This window comes from Gordionus sp. m RMFG-2023, chromosome 2 (assembly GCF_954871325.1).
Source record: "Gordionus sp. m RMFG-2023 chromosome 2, tfGorSpeb1-WG-v2, whole genome shotgun sequence".
NCBI classification, from domain to species: Eukaryota; Metazoa; Nematomorpha; class Gordioida; order Chordodea; family Parachordodidae; genus Gordionus; species Gordionus sp. m RMFG-2023.
The window spans coordinates 37,843,891-37,868,354 of NC_088776.1; the positions used below are offsets into that span (position 1 = coordinate 37,843,891).

At 27.6% G+C, this 24,464-nt stretch overlaps 1 protein-coding gene across 1 annotated transcript; it reads left to right on the forward strand.

Moving 5' to 3' along the window:
- Positions 1–1,942: 1,942 nt before the first annotated feature.
- Positions 1,943–22,573, forward strand: LOC135923979 (uncharacterized). The gene is made up of 10 exons (XM_065459017.1): positions 1,943–2,072; positions 2,156–3,989; positions 7,771–7,961; positions 8,038–8,198; positions 9,201–9,358; positions 12,231–12,312; positions 12,919–13,075; positions 17,382–17,458; positions 19,183–19,328; positions 22,140–22,573. The coding sequence occupies exons 1-10, from the start codon at positions 2,013–2,015 to the stop codon at positions 22,544–22,546; spliced, it is 3,273 nt and encodes a 1,090-aa protein (XP_065315089.1). The 5' UTR covers positions 1,943–2,012; the 3' UTR covers positions 22,547–22,573.
- The last annotated feature ends 1,891 nt before the right edge of the window (positions 22,574–24,464 follow it).

Consider the following 24,464-nt stretch of genomic DNA (forward strand, 5'->3'; position numbering starts at 1 on the left):
TATCCCTTCAGGATCATTTGATGTAATCGTAATGATCATGTGCTTAGACAAAAAAGAACTGGCCCTAATGGTTCTCCTTATTAAGTACTTTTCAATGATTAAAATTGAAGTCATATTGAGTTTCCATAACTATTATTAATATATGCTAAGTATTTTGAAACAAGCAAGCACGGTTAAAGAGTTAAATTTATTTATAAAATCTGGCTTAACTAATATAGTATTCTGATCAAGGTTATCTAGTTGGATCCTTATCACGTTATATGTAATTTTCACAACCACTCTTAGCCTCGATGCCCAATTGATGAGGTTGCAATGAGATACTTCTTTGATTCGAGAGCTAGATATTTTTGATATTATTCGAGATAGAGATATGGGAATGGTTAGTCCCTGCTTTTTTGAAATATACAATAAATCTGACTTAAATAAAATATACACATACCTTTTTTATCAATTATCATGCACTTTCTTTATTCTCCATTTTTTATTATTTTATATTAATGATAAATGATGCATAGGTTACTCAGAGTAATTAGGTAAACAAGTTTATAATGGCTATAGATAACGTTATAAAGCAAATACTGGGGCTTGTTTGTTTTTACTAATAAAATGCTCAAGAAATCCAAAGATACGTTTTTCAATCAAACATGTATTGGAGATTGGCCCGAGATAGTTGGTAGAAAAGACTGGGAATACCCTTTCTTTAGATTAAAATATACATCCATATAGCTTGAAAAGCACCGAGAATCAAAGAAAGATAAAAACCAGACTCTAAGTTTAATATCGTCTATGTGTTTGAGCATTTTGTTTTGTATAAATTTATTAAATCAAGGTAGTATATTTTGATTTTCAGATGAATTGAAGCTTCAATTAAACTAAGTCGTCGTTTTTAAACATAGTGTACATATGAGTCAAAATATTTATAGATTTAGATGTATGAGATTAGTTTGTGTAAGTTTTATTTTGAATTTTAACACATATAGGTAAATAAAAGTCATTAGATATCTAAAAAATCAGGATCAATAACCAAAATTTTTAAAAGATTTTTATAAAAATTTTTAATTGATCGTCTCCTGGTTCTTAATGCAAAGATGTCAGAAATCAAAAATTTTTAATCTCATTAAAATTTAAAATAAATAATATTTTAAAATAATTATTAAATAAAATTCATTAGAATGGCTAAATTTTAATGATCAATGAAATATTTGTCTTTTAATCATTTCAATAAAATATTTGAAATATATAAATTAAAAAAATGTTAATCTAAATTTTATTTATGAGAATGAACAATCCAAATGTTAATTAATTAGTTTATACCTAGATATAAGATGCCCTAGTGACATTTATAGGTGTATAAATTTTGCGATATCTTGTAAAATGATATTAATAAATATGCTATTTTAACTTTAAAAATATTTAAATTTTGGTTGAAATGATCAAAAATCTTAAAATATCATATAAATGGGAATATTTAAATGTAATTAAAAATAAATTTGGTATAATAATTTATTTTATATTTATTTTTGGAAATAAAACATTCAATATAATATGTAGGTAATATTTAAAATATATAGGATGCGATAAAATAAGTAAAAAGGTCAGTTAGACTATATAAAAATTTGGCATGATGAATTTAACAGCAAAAAAATAAATAATATAACACAAAAAGGAGGTCAAAAATTCTGAAGCAAAATTCATAATAGTTGTACCATTAAATAGGAATGTAAATAATTAGTTTGACCATATATATAAAGCTGAAAATTTGAACTTTTTTATAATTATTCTTTTAATCAAATTGTAGTTTTTTAAAAATTTTTATAAAGTATAATATTCTTTCAATCAAATATCATTTATTTAGCTCACAACTATATATATGATAAATTTATAACAAGTAATTTAGAGTAAAAACATAGTTTATGATAAATAATCGATAACACACTAAAAGTGGAAATTATTTTGTTTAATTATACGTTTAAAGAATTAAAATAGTATATCCAAATCGCTACAACATTCAAATGAAGAGTTTTTTAAACATCCTGATCCAAAATTGGATGTATTTCTTCGGTTTAATAAATGTAAGTTTAAATTTATCGATCATAATTCCTTTTTTTTTAAAAAAATTTAAAGTAATATATTATATTTTAAATACAAATTGAAGATAATAATAGCGCAAGATCTTATACCTCCTCCAGGCCCACCCTTTTCTCCGCCTATCAATGTTCATAAAGCTGTGTCCAAAGAATTTAATATACCTTCCGACAGAATCGGAGAATTTATAGAGTCACTTAAAAGTAGATTGAGTGAAGAAGGAATTGACATAAAAACCATCAAAAATTCTCAACGTATTCCAGCTCTGATAAAGAATGTAATATATAAAAATGGGGATTTAAAAAGACTCAAAGGAAGATCGGGGGCTGAAGAAAATAGGAATAATTTTGATGATGAAGATGTGTCCTTCGATACCACTGATTATTATGCGCCTAAACAAACGACTCCTGCCCGCCATCTTGGTTCATATGATCAACAATTTAATTATAACACAGTAGGCTTTAATCCAGATTACGATAATTCTGAAGAGAGCAGATATCAAAATTTTCTTAGAGTTATACCTTCAAACGATAACCAAAAATTTGATCAATACAGCGATGACAATTATAATTGGAAACCTAGAGGTTCAAATCAAAACACATATTATGGAGGTAATTCGTTTGAACTAGAAAATGCATATAATACCCAATCATTTGAAAGAACAACTCCGTTAAGTTACACCTCGTATAATAAACGCTCAAGTGTTAGATCTGGTCCACAATCGTACCAATATTTTAGAAATAATTGGCAGGCAACTCAATCACCAAATAATATACAGGGTATCTCAACCACCAAACATAGGCCCCAGTACATGACTCCTGCAAGCAAATTTGATCGATATTATGATTACGAAGATTTAAATGGCAGGCTAAGACGGGGGAAAAGAAGTTACGACGTCAAGAGTAAAAAAACCCAAAGTGATGTCAATTTTGAAAAGGGGTATTATCATGATGGAATCTTTAATTATACCAAAAAATTAACTGAAGACCTTGAACCATCTTATAAACGAGATACATGGAATCAGAACACCCCAATTCCAAATACTATTGATTGGAATTTGTTTTCACAAATGAGAAATAAAATTAATTTCCCCAAGTTTTTGAAGAAGCAAAATTTAACTAATGTTGGTAACTTTAAAAATCTTAGATCATCATATGAATTGCCAGAATACTTAAACCCTATTGCAACAATCCAAAACTCTAATGAAAAATGCTGCGAAAAATTAGAAAAATTAAAGGGTTTCAATAGAATAATAAATAATTTTGATTTTCAAAATAATGGACACAGAAAATATCCAGGTTATGAGCTAGGTTATTATGATGAAGGTAAACAGGTGGCGACAGATTTCCAATATTCTGTCGATTCTAAAAACATCGATAAACCGGTTTACAATTCTTTGAGAAACTATACAGATAATGATAAATCACTCCTACCATCCTCGGATGACCCTTCAGGGTTTGGCTATCCCGAAGATCAAAAGTCACCCAGTTCTAATAAAACAAAAAGATTTGATAATTTCAAAGCCTTAAACGTCTCCTCTTCAAATTCGTCCCGGGTAGTCAAACACAGCGCATTTATAGATTTTCCGGATGAATCACAATACAATGACAATAATAATCATGTTCAAAAAGTCATGAATGAACACGACATAAGAAGGATGGAAGAGTTTATCACGAATCCTTTATTCATAACCAGCATTCCATTTAGTCAATACGACTCCAGCGAAATTCCATCAACTTCCACAATTGATGCCCCAGATACTGGCTACGATCTGAGTAGGCCTAATAATAACTATGAGAACATTGAGACCAAAGAGCCCCCATCGGATAAAGTGGAAAGGTCTTACAAGCATTTCAGTTACAAAAAACGAGGTCACGTTAATCAAAAGTCGTCTAAAGTTATAGGTGATCTAAGAAAAAAATAAAATATAAATAATATGCTAAAAAAAATAATTGAAGGGGGAATAAGCATTGGAATTAAGCTTAATTTAACAAATAAAAGGAGATATAATATTGTTTTGTTAATTATTATTAAGCAATAAGAAAAACGAAAATAAACATAAAACAAAAATAAAAAACACATAAAATAAACACTTAAAACAAAAACACAAAAAACAGAACAAATTTAAATTTAAAAATAATTTGCTAAGAAAAAAAAAAAGGTTAATTTCTTTAATAACATTTAACAAAATGATGTTATAATATGACGAAAATATATGACTAGTCTTAAGGGATCTCCCTGATGAATACCCTCCCTCCCTCCCCCCTATAATAAATGAAATTGAAATAGTGGCATAGCTATTATAACTATACTTTTAATATTCAGGGTTCTTTGAACAAAAGACAGGAACAAAATGGTCTCTTTTGATTGTAATAAGTGCGTTTTTGAAATCGGGTTTTAAAAATAGTTGATCGGAGTCACCTTGGAAAAACAAATTTGGGCGGCATGGGACAAAGATTCCGAACCTCTACGTATAACCTAATGATTTTAGATATATTGGCTGGAAGATAAACCCAATTTGGTCTGATGCCACCAACTTATCTTTTGAACAATAAGCCCACCATAAAAAATTGAGAGAATTTGAGGTATAACTCCTTTAACATCAAGGTCTCCTGCCGAGACTTTTTTAAAAATAATTGAATAACTTTCATTATTTCTGATGGGAACATTTTTTCTAGATCAAATTATTTTTTATAAAAGGTTTGGAGAATGCCCAGGGGGTGCTTTTGCCTTAAGGATTTAAGAGTAATGTGGCCATTTAGGGCCAAGATATTACGAGAAGAGTTGGAGGGCTATACTAATATTTAGACCGTGTAAAATTGGCCTTTTCCGACAATTGGTGGATTTAATAGTTTGGTTAGAAATGCTATTTAGTTATAGGAATTGACGGTGAGAGTTAAAAGATATAATTAAGGATTTGGAGTGTTTTGAAATTTCTATGTTTTTATAGTATAATTTGTGAATGAGAAAAAAATTCTCCCATTTTTTTAAATTGTTTATGTTAGTATGTTGAGTGGATGAGATTACTAATAGATTCAGCGAATAAGGTACGAACACCTATAGAAATTCTTGAAATAGTTAGATTTATAGTTTTGGAAAGAAATTTACCTGCCCAGGAGATAAAGGGGTTTGGTAAAGCAGAAATCGCCTGCAGAACAGGTAGTGAAATTTCATGGTAAATTAAATTAATCAGGCTATTTGAAGGTGGGTTATGAAAATTATTGGTTTGTGAGTTGGAGTATCGGGGCTTTCTAGGACATGAATATAAGAAGAATATAAAAAATAATTAAGGATTTGGAGTGTTTTGAAATTTCTATGTTTTTGTTTGAGGGAGCTTCTTGGTTGGAAAGTATAATTTGTGAATGAGAAATAGGTTCGCTCAGTTTTTTTAAAATTGTTTATGTTAATGTAAGTTGAATGGATGAGTTTACTAAAAGATTCAGCGAATAAGGTACGACACCTCTAGAAATATTTGAAATAGTTGGATTTATAGTTTGGAAAAGAAATTTACTTGCCCAGGAGGAATCGCCGGCAGAACAGATGGTGATTTCATGGTAAATTAAATTAATCAGGCTATTTGGAGGTGGGTTTATGGGAATTTTATGTTTGTGAGTTGGAGTATAAGGGCTTTCTAGGACCATGAATGTAAAAACTCTCTATAGTGATTACAATTGCTCTATTTCACAAGGAACAAATAGCAAATGTTATTTTATTATCAGTCAAGAATTTTGAATAGGTTGCATTAGCCGTCTGACTTTATCATTTGATCAACTTAAATTTAGGAAAGCATATTAAAAAGATTATTATGTTTCAATTAAAACCATCTGTAAGATTAGGATGGAAGGCAGCATTTTGATATGGCTTAGGTCTGATAGTAGTAATTCATTTATAATTATATCAATATGATTGACAAGGATTTTAAAAGGTCTAAGATGCCATTATGTAATTTAGAATGTTTAAAAATTTTTTAATTTATAATTTTTATATTTTAGAGTCTACAAAATATTTAACAGGAATAAACTTTAGCTCACTACCATGAACCTAGTAAATAAGGCCCCTTTACCTTGATTTCGAATTAAAAGTATAAAAAGTTTATCTAGTTTGTATAGAATACCGATTTTTTCAAGGGGTAGCCCTAACATTGAGGGAAATCAGAGCGAAATATACACGGGGTATGTAAAATAATTTATGATACCCCCCCCCCCCTTCCCAAATTATGTCAATTGTGTTATAATGATTAATTGTTAGTGACCATTGAAATTTAAATATTAAAAAAATTGTAATTTTAAAACTATAAAATTTGTGTAAAATAATAATTATTGTGTCAAGTTCATCATTTTTAAGTGTTAAATATACCCTGGCTTTAAACTTATTTTGACTTGTTCCAGTGTGCACACGCTAAAATTTTAAGAAAACTTAAAATTTGGAAAACGATTATATCTCACATCGGATTTTGTTAAGGAAGGTGGGGGAGCACTATTAGCTCCCCTCCAAATTTTATTGTATGCATTTAGGCCCATTTATTGTAGGCCTTTGGCTATATTATATTTCTATAAAAATAATTGGTTTTCATTCACTTATTTTTTTTTATAAAAATTGCATTTTTTTCGAAAAATTTTGAATTATAATCGTTATTTTAAAAAAGTTATTAACCTTTACTAATTTTTCTTTCTAATTCTTCTTTATTATTATATATAGTATTCTTTTTTGAAGGAAGAGGGAGATTTATCAGCTTAAAATGATATTTATGAGGATAAACGAATTTGCTATGGGGGGTGAGAATTTTATTCTTCTCCCCATTAGTTACGTGCATGGTGCATGCATGGAGGAGACTGTAGATCCCTGTTGAAATATTAATCACTCATATTCATCAATGTTTCTAAGTTTTATTTACCTTTTTAAAAAACTCTTCCAGATGTGCCCCGGTCTCCCTTATATTGGTGCTCCTTTACATCACAAAATTATATAATTTGTTTATTTTATAATTAATTAGAAATTAACCTATTTTATTAAATTTTATTCATAACATTTTAATTACTACATCTTCACAACTTCTTTTCAAAATTTTTTATTGTAAATATTTTTTGAGATAATTGAATCATCTTGATCTAAATTTATTTTCGCAGGTAATTATAAAAAAAATTTTTTTTAACAATTCCCAATGTATCTTATGAAATATAAAATGTATTATGTGCCAAATGTTTTCTTAATAATATTTATGATTTTTATAATCACTATTAATATAAAATAAACAAACATATAATGAAACTATTCTAACTTCTAAAACCAAATTACCTCGCTGCTAGATGCCAAAAAAGTTATTGTTAAATCTTGATATCACAAGTGTATATAATATACACAAAAATAAGAATGTATATCGTTTCAAATTTGTAAAAAATTATTGGTAACAACCTAATTTTGAGTTGGAATTGCATTTTTACTTTATTTGAAGGATGATCGAAATTTGATAGTGGATGTACTATAAATGTTTAAAAATGATTTAATTTTTTTTAATAAAAGCATGAAGGTTTTAAAAATTTTACATAAAATCCATAATAAAAAGGGAAAAATCAGTTTTGATAAATTTAATATTGATATTCAGATGAACTTCATAAAAATCTAGCTTAAATAGAATATTTATATGTTAGAATTAATTTAGTTTTTTAATTTTAACATTTTTTAAAGATACAAAAGTAAAATGTGACTTTGGCCTGAATCTAATGAAAATTCAATTGACCTTTAATTCGCCGTTTTATGGTGTTATATATGCCAAAGGATTTTACAAAGTTAAATCCTGCCGATTCAGAGGCCATGGGGAGAGTGAAATAGTATACGTTCTGCCTTTCAATGGTTGTGGAATGCAAACGTTAATGGAGGTATAAATTATAAATATTTTTATTTAGATGGTTCTAATAAATTGAAATCCTTCATTAAAACTAACAAATGATTTAGGGCCAAAATTTGATAACGGGAAAAATGAAGTTAAACAACATTATTATAGTCATGTTCGATTCTGTCTCAGGAGTTTTGGAAGCCCAAGATACTGCATTTAAAACATCTTGTGTCATGGGTGGAAGTGGAAACAACGTATTGAAAGCTAAAGTAGATGTCCCGTAAGTGTCTAAATAAAATAAAATATTTTTAGCTTTTTATTTTTATTATTATTTCTCGCCATTTTAAATAAGATCAAATTCGTTTAATGCCATTTCAATTCCACAATCTAAATAAACAAAACATGATTATTTAATAAAATTAAAAAATAGAATATATAAACGAAGGGGGGTTGCTGGCTATCCTCAATGTGTAAAAACCGGGGATGAGAGGATGCACCGTAACCAGGCCCCAGACATAAATAAACCTTATTTAAAAAATAATAAGATGCCATTTGTTTTAAAGAATAAATTATTTTTAAGGATAGGATACCAAATTGTTGAATTAAGTTGCCGTTGATATTTAAACAGAAGAATTCAACTTTTCTGGGGAAAATAAAGAAAATGGCTTTATTAATACAAAACACATATTCCTAACATGACAGAATGGCCTCTATATTCTAATAAAGTTGTTCATTAAAATAAGAATTTTAATATTGTACACATGTTTTTTTGTGTATAAATATTTTTAATAAGCTGTTTGAAAGACGACCCGAGAGATTATTTAGTTATTTAATTATTTGTGTGTAATTCAAAGTAATTTCATAAACAGACCCTATAAATTTGAACCTTATAAAATTTCTAAAGTTTACCGTAAATCAAAAATGTAAATTATTAAATATTCATATAGGGAAGAAAAGATGAATTAGAAAAGGGATGATATTCAATTTAGAAAGATAATAGCGGACATCTTTTTTTTACTAGGGGCCCGGAGTAAAAGGTTGTATCAGGGCCTGCAGAATCGTTATGCCATTGGATCCTCTATTGAATATTAATGAACAATATGGTTATTAAGATCATTGAGGGTTGTTTAAAAATTTTAAGGGGTAGTTTTACTAAGCATATATAACTTTAATTAATTTCGTGTTAACTTTTCAAATTTATTTTGTATATTCATGGATATTTCGGGCAAAATCAATCAATTTTAAATGATATTCTTTAAATTATAAAAAATATTTATCGTAGAATGATTGATGCAACGAAAGAAATTTTGCCAGATACATTAAACTTACCACCTGCATGGATGAAAATAGTGAAAGGCAAAGATCCCTTTGAGTCTCCCGCTCATTTACTTCATTTAGGACAAATTGGGACAATCGTGATAAGTGCAACATCTCTACACGGTTTAAAAAACACTTATTACAATAAATTATGCCCAGGATTAGTATTGTTACGCTCTTTTTTAAAAGGAATGAATCCCTTCTTCTTTTAACCTGTTATGTTCAAAAAAAATATTTATATCATTTCAATTAACTAAAAAATCTTTTTTTGCAAATGCAAATGAAGCACAAAACATAACTTTTAATATTTGAAAATGATAGAAGAAAATGTATATAAATAATATCGATATTATGTAATAACAAAAAATATTTATAATAATTTATTTGATCATAAAGGTAGAAAGTTTTCAGAATTCAAATCAAATAAGCAATGCATGTTCCCGAAACCCTTTTCTTTTTGAGCAACAATATCCAAGTGCTAAATAGTTGCACTAGGAAAAAAAGAGGGCATTGGAAGCAAATATTTAAACCTTTGTTTTACCTCGGAAAAGCTTCTGTCCTCATTAGACTAGGCACTAATAAACTCATAGTGGCTCAGCCCTCCTTTTATGCTGGTTGTGTCAAACGGACATTACCACCTGAGAAAACTAATTGGTTAAAAAATTTTTCAGGTAAATTATCTTACTAAGTAATTTAATTGAATTCCCATAAATCCTCATAATCAATGGGGGGTTTTTTGAGATGGAAGTGTACACATTTTTATGTTGGACATTAGTTTTCTTATAAAAGTAATTTACTATTATCTTCATTCCTATTTTCATCTCTTATTACTTAATTTAATTTATATATGATAGAGATCATAACATTTTTACTATGATATTATCATAATTAATGTTACGTATAAGATACTTTAGCTGTACAAGAATTTAGGAAACTCAATATCCGATAAATCAATCAATTTTTAACCCATATTTATATGTAGTTAGCTTTCGATTCAATAACCTAAAATTTATTGGATAAAATTGGATATTAATTTTAAAAGATGAAGCAAAAAAAAATGAACTGAAAAATTTAAATTAAAAACACTCTCAACCTTAAACCAAGAAATTCAATTTGAAATGAGGTAACTTCACATGCTTTCGGAATACATTTCCTCTACTTATTGTGAAATATTTTTATAAAATATATATACACGCTTGTCAAAATTTACTTGAATAATTTTAAATGTTAATTTATTGTTTAAATATTTGAAGGACCAAATTATAATATATATTATGTTAAAATGAACATTTAATATAACTAAATATTTCGTGAAGTTAAATAAGTGTATATAAAATATTATGGTATTCAACGAGTGTATTAAAATTATGTTTAAACAATTTAGAAAATTAAATTAAAGGAGTCAGTCCTGTTCCAGAATTTCATGAGCGCTACTCAACAATACTTAGATCTGTGTGCCGGCCGGTTCCGATATTTCTGGCCATGCCGAAAACGCCGTCTTTTATGAAAATCACACCGGTGCGCCGTCGATTTTCACATTCGCGGGGTATGGCTGGTGCAAATATTTTTTTAAAATTATTTCCATATTTTTTACATCTTATTATAATAATTGGTCAGCATCACAGTTAAATTTTTTATGTCAATCAGGACTTTGATTTATCATGATTATTGACATAATTCTAGAATTCAATCAATCAAAAATCGAAAATTCCTAAGTTACCATAATTTTACGTATTTTTTAAAATGGAGGCCCAATGTTAGAAATGTATTTGATTAGGTGAATATGAACACCACTTATGCTTGGGTCATGATTTACATAATCTGGTTACAACGTTATTAAATACCTTTTGTTAAAAATCTTATCAAAAGAAATATGATAAATTATTGATGCTCTAAGATATAAAAATGCTGAGATTGCATTTGAGCACGGGGTAGATCAAAGAAAATGCCAAGTACAATAGATCTAACATCAGATATGCTAGATATTCATTAGCGCAGAAATTATTTACTCAAACGATATTAGAAAAAACTTGCATTATGATTTCCTGTTTTTGATCTGCAAGTAATACATTTATTTTTATTTCAAAAATAATATAGGCGTGGCTTCTCTTCTAGCCCTAATCAAAAATTGAAAACTGTGTCAAAGAGCAAAATTACTCAGCGAGTTTAATTTATTATAAAACATTTTAAACGTAAATAGTATGATGTTATTAAAATAGTAAATATAGTGATGAGAATCAAGGGGAAATATTAATATTTGATAAAATTACTAACACTCAACAATAAGTACAATTTATGATTACACTTTAATTGATTAGAACAAAAATGTCATATTCTTTTTGGAGAACGCCATTCATAAGATATGGATGTTTCTAAATTTTTGGAGAGAAGAGAAGATCGAACTTCCTAATCTTTTCACGCTGGCTAATAAAAAAAAAACTCTTTGTGTCCCGGCAAATAGCACACTTAGTGAAAGAGTTTACTCTAGTACTAGGTCGAAGTTAAATTTAAGGAGATTATCATTATGTCCGGAAAATTAAAAAAAAATGTTTATAGATGAAATTAAATTACAAAATCGATTTTGAATATATAATAAGTTTTCTCTTCGATAAATATCAAAAGATATGCTGAAATATTTGTAGTGTAGTTATTGTATATTTTAATTTAATTCTTAAAAAGGTTAATTAGCAATTAAAAAATATATGTTATTAAAAATTAATACTGTGCGCAAATTTATGCCGCCTATGTTGACGGTGGCTAAGAATCGGCGCGTCTCCGGCCGGCGATTAGATTTTTAAACTTGCGCCGGTCGCCGATGGTTTTGACGGCGCACAGGTCTATATAAATTTTGTTGAATTGAAATATTAACAAAATCTGTTAACAATATTTTGAGAGTTCAACGTTAAGAATTATTCCTATGTTATTAACATTATAATCAGTAATCACCTGTTTTTAAATATATACACAAAATATAATTTGTTTGTCATTTAATTAGGACTAATCGACATATTCGCTTTTAATTGTTATGCTCACGATGGAATGGGAATGGGGTTGATACAACTTATTGATGAATATGGGTATTTATAACTTTATATTTAAGCAAGTTAAAAAAAAAACCAAAACATGGTTTTATTAACTAAAACATGGTTTTATTAACTAAAACATGGTTTTATTAACTAAAACATGGTTTTATTAACTAAAACATGGTTTTATTAACTAAAACATGGTTTTATTAACTAAAACATGGTTTTATTAACTAAAACATGGTTTTATTAACTAAAACATGGTTTTATTAACTAAAACATGGTTTTATTAACTAAAACATGGTTTTATTAACTAAAACATGGTTTTATTAACTAAAACATGGTTTTATTAACTAAAACATGGTTTTATTAACTAAAACATGGTTTTATTAACTAAAACATGGTTTTATAACTAAAACATGGTTTTATTAACTAAAACATGGTTTTATTAACTAAAACATGGTTTTATTAACTAAAACATGGTTTTATTAACTAAAACATGGTTTTATAAACGAAAGCATGGTTTTATTTTTAAAAATTCTTTGAGCCATTGTTGATTTTCGTAGAATGCTCTGCTATTAACATTCTGAAATTTTTAAAAATCGTTAAAAATTCACATTTAAAAAAAATGCATAGAAATATATAAATTTAATTTCGCAGATGTCCATTGCACGGAAAATTGATAGGGCCTCAAGCTAAAACAGAATACGAGGATAAAATTATACTGTTCGCTCATTTTAAAGTTTTCAAATTTCCGGATGTTCAAAATGTATTTTTTGAGTGCTCAATCAAATTTTGTCACCACAAATGTCCACCAGTAATAATTATCCTTAAAATTATTTATTGACAAGGGTTGGAATTAGAAGGAACAGAATACCTTTAAATGGAGCCCTATATCGACCAAAATTTATTTTATTTATCTTCCTTATCCAGTCCATATCTACGTCCCCAATCATTTTCACAAATCTATCTCTCACGTCTGGCCTAATTTTTAGGCCCGGTCCGGCTCAAAATATTTTTAAAAAATTTGTCCTGCCTGGTCCGATCCAGAACAAATTTTTTTTATTTGTCCCGAAAAGCCCGACCCGTAATAAAAATAATAATTATTTGTCGGCCCGATCCGAATTAATTTAAATATAGAAAAATTTAATATTATTTGATTGTAAAAATAATATTTGACAAATAAAAAAAAATTAGCGCCTTGTTTCTTGCAAGAATTTTAAAAAATATCAATTTTTTTGACAAAATGTAATAATATCATATTTATAAATTTAAACCCGGCCAGAACGAACCGAAATTATTTAAAATAGACCCGGTCCAAGCCCACGGGCCATGATTTGCAGATCTCTAGCTTACCTTAATGTATAGGAAAGTGGTAATATCTCAATATGGGATTTTACCAAGATAACATACTTTACCCGGTAATTGATAATATTCCATTTGGACGTTTAGTCCAGAGGCTTTAGAGCTTCTTCATTCCATTTGATAAATTTCTACGAGGATCTATTAGAACTTTATCATCTGAAGTAAAGAATGTCCCCAAAAAAAGTTTTATCTGCTATTCACACTTTCCTCCGTGACCAGGGTTGCCAGGTCAAAATTTTCAAATTGTGGGAGAAATTAGGTATTTTGTGGGAGAAATATAAAAATTGTGGGAGAAATTGCTAAAAAAATTTTTTTTGCGGGCCTTCGGCCCGCAAAGGCCCGGCCGCAGGCCGGGATTTAGAATTGACTTAGTTATCCGCTTATTATTTTTTATAAATATAAAATCTAATCTAAAATAAAATAGGTAATTATTTTTCAAAATAAAATAGCCAACTATTTAAAATAAAATAGCTAACTTTTTCCAAAATAAAATAGCCAACTATTTTTCAAAATAAAATAGCCAAATATTTTTCAAAATAAAATAGCCAACTATTTTTCAAAATAAAATTTCCAACTCTTTTTCAAAATAAAATAGGTAACTCTTTAAAATAAAATAGCCAACTATTTTTCAAAATAAAATAGCCAACTATTTTTCAAAATAAAATATCCAACTCTTTTTCAAAATAAAATAGGTAACTCTTTAAAATAAAATAGCCAACTTTTTCCAAAATAAAATACGCAACTATTTTTCAAAATAGGTAATTACTGTACGACACAAAATTTCTTAGAGTACTATCTTTATTATTAAAATAACATATTGATTTATTATAATATATTAATTTTGTTTAAAAATAATAACCAACGATCTTTTTTAATTACAAAAGAATGTAAACAAGATAAAATTTTATAAAAAAATTGTAATTTTACAATGTAAAAAAATAAATGTATAAATAAGATTTTATAAAAAAACAAACAATTTTAAATTTACAATGTAAAAAATATTTATAATCAGTGCGGGGAAGTTGTTCTACAGTATTTAGTTAATACAATGGGGGAAGGGAATATGATATTTTGAGGTATCAAAAATCTTCAAAGCATAAATCAGTACAGGGCATTCTATCAACATCTATTGCAAAACAAAAATATTCTTCAAAAATTAGAATTAATATAGATGCAACTACAGTTGCGGAAATGGTAAATACCTATCATGCAGTACAACATTCAGAGAGTTACTCAACATCTCAATGTTGGTAGAATCTTTCCCCATAATATTTAACGACTAATATAAATAAAAAGTATACTTTGTAGAACACAAAATGAGCAAGGCTATCAACAATGTTTTAGGATATAAATCCAGAAGGTCAATTCTTGACGATTTGAAAGATGTGCAAACATATGCAATTATAACAGATGCATCTAATAAGGAGATATCAAAACATTTCCCTTGATCCTCCCCTATTTCAACAAAATTAATGTCATTTCAATAAAACTATTAAAAAAATTTTCTCCAGATATGAAATATCCAAAGACATAGCTAACCATATATAATGGTAAATATGGCAGATTTGGCATTACCAATGAATTGCATGGCAGCTTTCTGATCTGATAATTCCTCAGTGAATTTGGCAAAAACCATAGTGTATTTACAGAATTGAGTCAGCATAATGTTGGTTGACAGGTTCCTCCTAATACGCGCCATCGTAGAATTTTAAAATTTTACAAACCTTTAAAAAATAAATAGATTATAAAAGCTGTCCTATTTGAAAAAAAATTTCAAAAATAAATGGCAGAAGTATATTTAGGAATTTTACATATAGGAAATCTACTATATGCTGTTAATATGCAGTTGCAATCAGAAGAATATAATTTAATAAAGGCTCACTAAATTATGCTGCAGAAATACCAAAGTAATCCACTTCTAAAAGTTCTATTCTTCTATGAAAATGTTGAGTGGAGCACTGCAATTATAGAATCTAGAAATTTAAAATATATTTATAATAATTATACATACTATTCTAACTTCAAATTTTGAAAATGTCGAATGGATTGGATTGGATGGAGAATTTAAAATTAGCGGAAAAATAAAATAAAAGAACTAGACATATTTTTCGAATAAATATTTAAAATTTATTTTTAAAATATAAAAATAATCAAATACTGTTTCTCAAAATTATTATTTATATATTAAAAACATTAAAATGCTAAAAAAAAATTTGTGGGAGAAATTAAAAAATTGTGGGAGATTGTGGGAGATTTCGAATTGTGGGAGTTTTGTGGGAGTGAGATGTATGTGGGTAAACTAAAAAATTGTGGGAGACTCCCACTGATGGGGGAGGCATGCCGTCTCTCTTTTTTAAAAATATTTATATATATTTTCTGATTTATTATATCCTTGTCATCGTATTCTTATTTTTTTTTATTCATTTGTGATTTAATAACTATATTTTTTTTTATATAAAACACATTATAATTATATAAATATAATAAACAGAACACGATAAAAAAATAGAACACGATAAAAAAATAGAACACGATAAAAAAATAGAACACGATAAAAAATGAATAAAAGTATTAGGAAAAAATATCAATTTAAATATTTTTAGCCCCCTTGACTACAAAGAGATATTTGCATGAAGACAGGTCTGAGCAAGTCATCGAAGGGCTTTAACTCTATTCCTTCATTTTCCGCAGGGATCCAAACCGTAACATTGGTTCGGTTCAGACAAATAACGTTTAGGTCAGATTCGGTTCGTGAAAATAACAATTTTGGATCAGTTAGAATCTTTGAAAACTAGTCAAACTCGTTCATATACATCCTTATTTAAATTATGTATAAAGAAGCACATCTTTTTAAAATTTATCAATAAACTAGCATTTATATTATTATTACAACCTAATGTATTTAATTCAAAATAACTAATAAGTATTGATTAACTATAATATATTCCTATAAAATACTATTGAGCCTTATACAATTAAAATATTTTCTAAAATTCTCTTCGGCCAAATTATAGCCATATGGAGAAAAAATAAATCGAATAGTAGTATATAAAAATATCTAAAAGACTATATGCTTATCAATCAATGCTTATCTTATCAATCAAAATTGATTGTTAATAATTTTCAAAACAGTGTTTACATCTAAAGGCTGTATCAGGATTCACATACCTTTTTAGATGGTTGGTTCAGGTGACTAAATGTTTAATGTTTCATGTTTGGTTTAAGTTGTGTAAATAATAATTCTGGTTTAACGGGTTGATTCAGGTTCTGTTTGAATTCATAAATTTTGGAACCAAGCCATTCTTAAATAAAATAAAATGATGAAACTGAAACATGAGCCTCAGCCTAAAAACAAATAGGAAATTTTTGAAATAATATTTTTTTAACAAAATTCTGTTATACTATGCTGGATTATATTAGACTTAACCAGCTATTTTCAGTAAACAATTATGTTACACATTTTTAATATTATAATTCTTAGCAGATTAAGTTCCTAACGATTAAAAACACTTATTTTAGTTTTAAGAAACACCCATTCATAATCGTTTTATGAATAATAACTTAAGACCTGAAGGAATCGGAATTAGAACACTAAAGATCCAACTTATAATAGGGTGAGAAGTACTAAAATTATGAATTATTAAGAACGAATGGGATTTAATCATTGAATAAATGAATATAGAATATGAATAAGAAATGATTTTTTGTAATTATTTTATCCAAAATAATAACTATTTAAAAAACAAAATAACTATAAGGTCAATTGTAACGGTTATAAAGCTAAGATCGCTAACAAAAGCTATCGAAAGAAAAGGAGTATATCAAACATTTCCAGGTATTTTTAAAATGGCATTATCATCACCTGAATACAGGAATTGATTAATCACTATATCAAAAAAAAATTGAATTATCATAAATAAATATTGTATAACATCTAAGGCAGTATTAAATTAAAATACTTAAACATAATTTTATGAAATTTGTTTATATGTCAGAATTATAATATAATCTTTCCCTTTCTAATTATTAGTTTGAAACTTTAACATTAATAATCTAAAAATAGAAAAATATTGATATATTATAATAGTTATTTTACTCCTGCAATTCGAATAGAAGAGTTGTAGAGAAGAGATGAGGCTAGAGAAACCATTTTTTTAAAAATCATCTATTACCTTTTTATATCTTGGGAAATATTAAGAGATACCTACATACATATGCTAATAGTGGGCCCTACCACAATTTATAATATTTTTTCATTTTTTTTATTCATTTTTGTTAAGTTTTGATTTTGCTGAATAAGCTTCTACCGTAGGGTGGGGTGTCCTAAACCATTAAATTTTCTGCCTTATGATGAACAAAAATTTTATTTTTATGTCTTAAAAGATTGATATTTATAGAATAAGTTTAAATTCATATAAAATACTTGTTTATTTAAATTTTTTATAATATCAATATAAATTTAAAATTATACTTTATAATGTTGCAATAATGGTTTAAAGTCCTGTTTTAACAAGCCGCACCAGCATTAACTATACTAATCATTATTAAAATAATACCTAGACACCACCATAAATGTTTGTAAAAGCTTCTTAAATTAAGAGAAAAAAAACAACTTTACTATAAAAAATTATACAAAATCTATGTCAGGAAATAATTTAAATACCCTAGTGTCTTATTTAGAAATGGGATCAAATAACACACCCCACAGCAGCTAGCTCCGGTTTCCTCTATTACTCATATTGGTACGTTACTTATTCGTACGAATAATATAACCATTATTCTTAAAGCGGTTGGAAAAGAAAAAAATTTTAAATATTTTCAAAAATGAAAAAATTGAATAACAAATTTAGAAAAAAAGATTTAGTAGATGTAAAAATTATGTTAGACAAAATGTTCGATAAGGAACATGTTGAATACTTTGGATAATACGAACGAATATTTAGGAATAATTTTAAATAAATGAAAAGGCAATTATTCGATAAATAATTTTTCTCATTATTCCTATTCAATTCGAATTCAAAAATTGTGTTATTCGCATTCGAATAGTGTTATCTAACGGCTCGAATTTTAAAAACGGCCAACCCAATGTTTTAGCCAAATAAATATTATGCCAGCTTAGAGATTTTGCTCAGAGATGGCAGTCTGGACATCTATTAACAAAATCTTGAGGCTTGCGTAATATTATTTTGGCTAAAATCTTAATATAAAGTTGGCGAAATTGAGCCATCTAACAATACTACATTCAAATAATTGGTTATTCATATTTGAATAATTGAGTTATTCGCATTTGAATTCAAATTGAATAAAGAATAATTTATTTTAAGTATTATTGTATATATGAAATCTTTATATGGGGTTTGTTTCCACCCTTGGCCAGTGAAACTACTTTGGGGTTTCCACCCATCGGCCTGCGAAACTACTTTAATTTTGATTAGTCCGGCCTGTAAATTTTTTTGCTATCGAATTGGGCCGTGTAGATGTTGATTTCTAATACTATACCATTAACCTTTTACAATCTTAGAAGTTATAGGATTAATTATATTTTATTATAAAAATTAGGGTTGAAATGGATGAAAAAGAATTAACGTTAAATGAGACCATACTCTTAGGATTACCGGAGAAAAATGTATCGACTTTCCATTTATTTCAATCAATATCCATAGCGATGCCTGAATATGAATATGCCAATATTATGGACTCTAAAGGTATAAAATTTCAACTTAAGCCTGCGTATACTATTTACAAAGATGTTATTAGAATTGATTTTTTTTAAAAATAACGCACATTTAGAAATAGGTCAGTATAGCGTAGCCAATGGCGCTCATAGAATTTTTAAGGAGGGTACATGTTTTTAAATAAGATATTCACAAAAGTTTACTTATTGCTGTAATAGGAGAGACCAGGACTTCGTCACAAGGGTCTCTTCAATTCAGAGTATTTTATTTTAAAACCAGTGTATGTAGAGTTACACTTAATTATGCAATAACATTTTATTATATGCATTACTTTGGGGGAAAAATATTATATATTCCTCAGTTATTTAAAAAAAAATTAGGATAAAATTGTTTTTAAGGTCTCAATTAAAATATTTTTACATCATTTCATGATATTAAGTGACATTAAAATATGCAGTTTAAAAACAATAAAATTGACATTATATAAAAGTTAAAACCCAGTAAAAATTTACTTTTACTAAAATCAATTTTGTAGAAAAGTATTAAATATTAAATATTTTTGTCAATGCATAATCTTAGCTAGGTTTATGATCTATCTCATGGTAGGCTATAAATTTATTTACGACAATTTTTTTCGAAGCTATTGCGGTTTTGAAAAAAATAGCGCTGACGAATCCTGTTCACCCTTCATATAATTTATTGTTTAATTGGAAGCCTCAACTTTTTTATTTTGCTGTAAAATAAACCAAATTTCTCTTTAAAATTCATTATTTGATATTCTTTTTGAATATAATTATTCACCATATTATCTGGATGAAGTTTAAATAACTGGAAAGATGTATCAATTTCATTACTAAAACGGAATTTAAGCGATGAAATTAAGTCATGATTTGCACTTTTTTTCTCAGGATGGAATATATACCTATGGTGTAGATGTACCACTTCTTTCTTCGTTGTTTAGTGGCCCTTTTCCAGGTTTAACTGTATAGACCATTTTCCTTTTAATCGCCTTTCTCCATCTTACGAAGTTCTGGACATAGCCCCTGGTCAAACCTAATTCATCTCATTATCTAGCACTATCATTAAGCACGTTTTTCGTCGCCTATGTCTTGTGTTCTCACCACTTCCGACCAACGTTATCTATTCAATTAATCATCATTTGCCTTCAGTTCAACATGTCTATACCATTTCAATCTATTCTCAAGAAATCACCTATTGTATCTATTCCAATCCTTTCTCTCACTTCCTAGCTTGTTTTTCTTTCTCCTATTTTTATCAATTAAAATTAAAGGCATCTCTCCAAATTTCTTCCAATCAGTTCTTATCTTTGCCACCCTTGTCAAGTCAACCCCTTCATCTACACTAAGAATATAGATTAGGTAACGGAGCTCACTTACTTTTACAGACTTATTCCGTTTTCAATATGAAAACCAGTCATATAGAAACAATCAATTTTCTTCCCTCACACACACTTTTTCCCTTTACACCGTCTATTGTGAACCGATTTACGACAGAAGGCATAATTAATGGAGTTTCTACCAACACCTTTCCCACATATACCATATGGTCACATGCCTGCCTCCTCTATCTTTTTTAAACCTTCACCTCCAAACATCACTTTCATCTTTTCTATGTTCATTTTTAATCTCTTTTCTTTCATAACTCTTTTTATCCTTCAATTCTGTCACCAAGTTTGCATACAGTATTTCCCACTGTAGTCCTTTAGAAGTCCCTCTAGCCACTATATCCATTACTATATTAAAAAGTAATGGATTCAAGATGGGACCCTGATGTAGCTTTGCATTTACCTCGAAACTATCACTATCTCCATCATTTGTTCGGCCACATTTCGTGCCTCGTCATACATCACTATCACTGCAGTTATTATCCATTCTTCGACGCCTGATTTCCTCAGGGCCCATTTTGTAACCATGCGGTACTCGGTCCTCCATATCTATGAATTTATAATAAAGCACTTTCCTCAGATCTATAAATAGTCTAGCTACACTACAGAGAGAATTTGTTTAAATGACTAATCAGCAAATATACAAGCAAACAAAATGTAAAGTTGATCACCTTTAGTATCTTAAATATTTTCAAATAAAATAAGAATAGTTATCTAATATATAAACAAGAAAAAATAAATTATATTTTAATATTGTAAATCAAAAACATTAGACAAATCTTTTAATTGGATCTGTTCAAATAAACTTTTTAAATTTTGTTATGTTCCTTCAATGATCCAAAGTAATCATCTAAAAAAATATTTACATATTGAATGCTAATATAATCCGAGAGTCCTTTACTTGTATAAAAATGGCTATCTTAGAAAATATATAATAAAAGATAGAAAAACAATAAGGGTATCGCTAGATAATATTTCTTGGTTATTATAGTTTTATTTTAGTTTAAAAAATGTTTTTTTTATCAAAATATTGATTCGTTTTCTTTTTTTATGGATCTAAAATTGTAATAAGGTCTAACTGGATTAACCCTCGCTATATGTATAAAATAAAAAAAGAACAAGGCTGGGTTTTTGTATTTTTTATATAGCTTATTTAGACCCAATAAGCACAATTTTTTTTAAAATTATTGGTCTTACCAAATAATAATTGAGTGGGAGGGGTGATTGACTGCTTTATTAAATAAATTTGAGAGAGGTTTAATTTACGATGTAATAATAACATAATGCAGTTATATTAATGATAACGCGGGTATATACACAACTTTAAAGATAAAATTCTATCATTTTGTACACGGTTAAGATATAATTAATTTGCTCACAAAATTAAAACAGAGCAATCTATTTATTGATACTTTATTTTAAATCAATCTCAAAAGCTAACTCAGCAATCATTAAGGAAGAAGTGAATTCATTTGAAGTAGAAGAAAGGGCGGCGGAAGCAAGGGATAATATTGAGTCAAATAAAGTTAATGGGGTGGAATCGATAAACGTCACAAAGTATTGTCTTTCAAGAGTCACCATAACGATATCATGTATCATACTAGGATGTATGGCCGCGATAGCCATCATCATTCCCTCATCTGTGATATATTATTTCTTATCCAAATCTTCCAAAGATGATTTTAAGTTAAGTGAACCGCCTTATGACAAAAAGAAATCGAATATATTTTACATGATGCGAAAACTATCTAGCAATAACTTGAACGCTATCATGCCGAATAACAAATGCGACATCTATACCTCTCAACAAAATTGCAACGATGATGATAGTTTGAAAGAATGAAAAAAAATATTCAATCTGCTTAATTAAATAATTTATTTTTGATTTAGCAATGTTGTTTAAAACTTGGCATATTTATTATAATATACTATATACTCGTCATATCTCAATTTTATATTTATATAGCTTGAACTATCAATAAATTTACTTGTACAAATTGATCCTATTTTATATGTTATAGTTTTTAAGGTCAATTTTTTATATAAGATATAGATAGTGTTGTTAAGCGGCTAGATTTAAGCCATTTATAAAAACGGCGAATTCAATATCTTATTCACTAAAGAAATCTTGAGGCTTAGGCAGCCCTTTTTAAATTCGGCTCAAATAGAGTTGTTTAACAATACTAGATACAGGTATAAGATTTAAAGAAAAGGCTATATTTCATTAAATTCCCAAATTATTTAAATGATAAAATTAACATATAGAATATAAAACCATTATAATAAGGAAGAAGATATCAAATATCAGTAATCGGAATATAGAATGAGGCCTCATAAAAATTATTTGACTACCCTATTAAATTAGAGAAGTTATTTTGTTATAATTAAGTAAACTTTGAGATAGAAAGTAAAGTAAATATATAATAAATAAAACGATAAAATTAATATTCTTTGGCAAGTTTTATGAAAAACATTTATTTACCTGGAGTTAAAGCAATTTTCAAATAGAGTTATATTATTTATTTGATATTCTTAATGAAAAAACGCAAAAGGCAAATTTACATTTGCCGAATTGAAACCGATAAAAATCATATTATAACATCAGCTTTCAAAATTTCTATCAATTCATATTCACCTAAAATCGTTTTATCGTTTAGTATAATTTTATTAGCATATGTTTACACAAATTACTTTATAATATTACCACAATGGCTAAATAAATTACTGTTTTTGAATTTAAATTGTCTTAGAGCTCCCATATATTCAAAGGATGCTGTAAAAGATTATTATAAAAAAGGTAATTCATACTTAATAATATATATTTTCTTTAACTTAATGACATTTTGAATAAATAGCTTTGTATGCTTAATAATGCAGTGTTATATGAATGGGGATTGCTTGATCCCATATATCTTACGAAGCAGTAAGGGCTAAGCTAAAAAAAAAGTTTTTGAAAATAGTTAGTAAATTCTGGCCTGTGACTTCTTAATTATTTTATCTCATGTAGGCACTATTACCATAATATATAGTTATTGTCTTATTTTTTAATTGTAATTTTTTTCCACAATGTATTTTAGTTCTAATTTATTATTAATTATTATGCTGGGGATTTTTTGAAATCAATATTTAGAATGTAATTATTATTCTCAATGAAGTAACTATATAGATATGAATGAAATCTCCCCCCTCCACCCTCGCCCATTTAAAATTATTGTTTACATTTTTCTTTTAATATTTTTTCTTCTCATTTTTATAATTGTAGAAATTATTTTAACTAAAATTATAAAAAAAACTAAGAAATTATGCTATGGAATTCCTAACCATGATAATCCATTGAAGGATTGCTAGAAACTTTATACCAGGCGAATTATCTTTTACACTCATTCTTTTTTAATGTTATCTCTTGCTATAAACTTAGCATTTTCAAATCTTCCTTTATTAAATTCCGCCATTTAGAGTTGCCCTCTTTTTCTTTTATCTTTTTCCAATTCTTTCCAAATATAATCGAGTGATCCAGAATTGTATTAAAAGTTTCTATTTGTATATGGATTTAATTTTTATTAAATGGGAATGAGGAAAAGCAAGTGAAGTGTTTGACCCTAAATAAATTATTGTTATTCTATCAAGTCTTAAGATGTCCTCTGAGGATAGATTAACCAGTTCTAGAATTTTGATATGTCGGATGCTTTCAGGCTCTGACTAATTAGATTTAATAAGGTATCATGTTGGTTTCGGCTTTGATTATGTCAACAGTTTAGTCA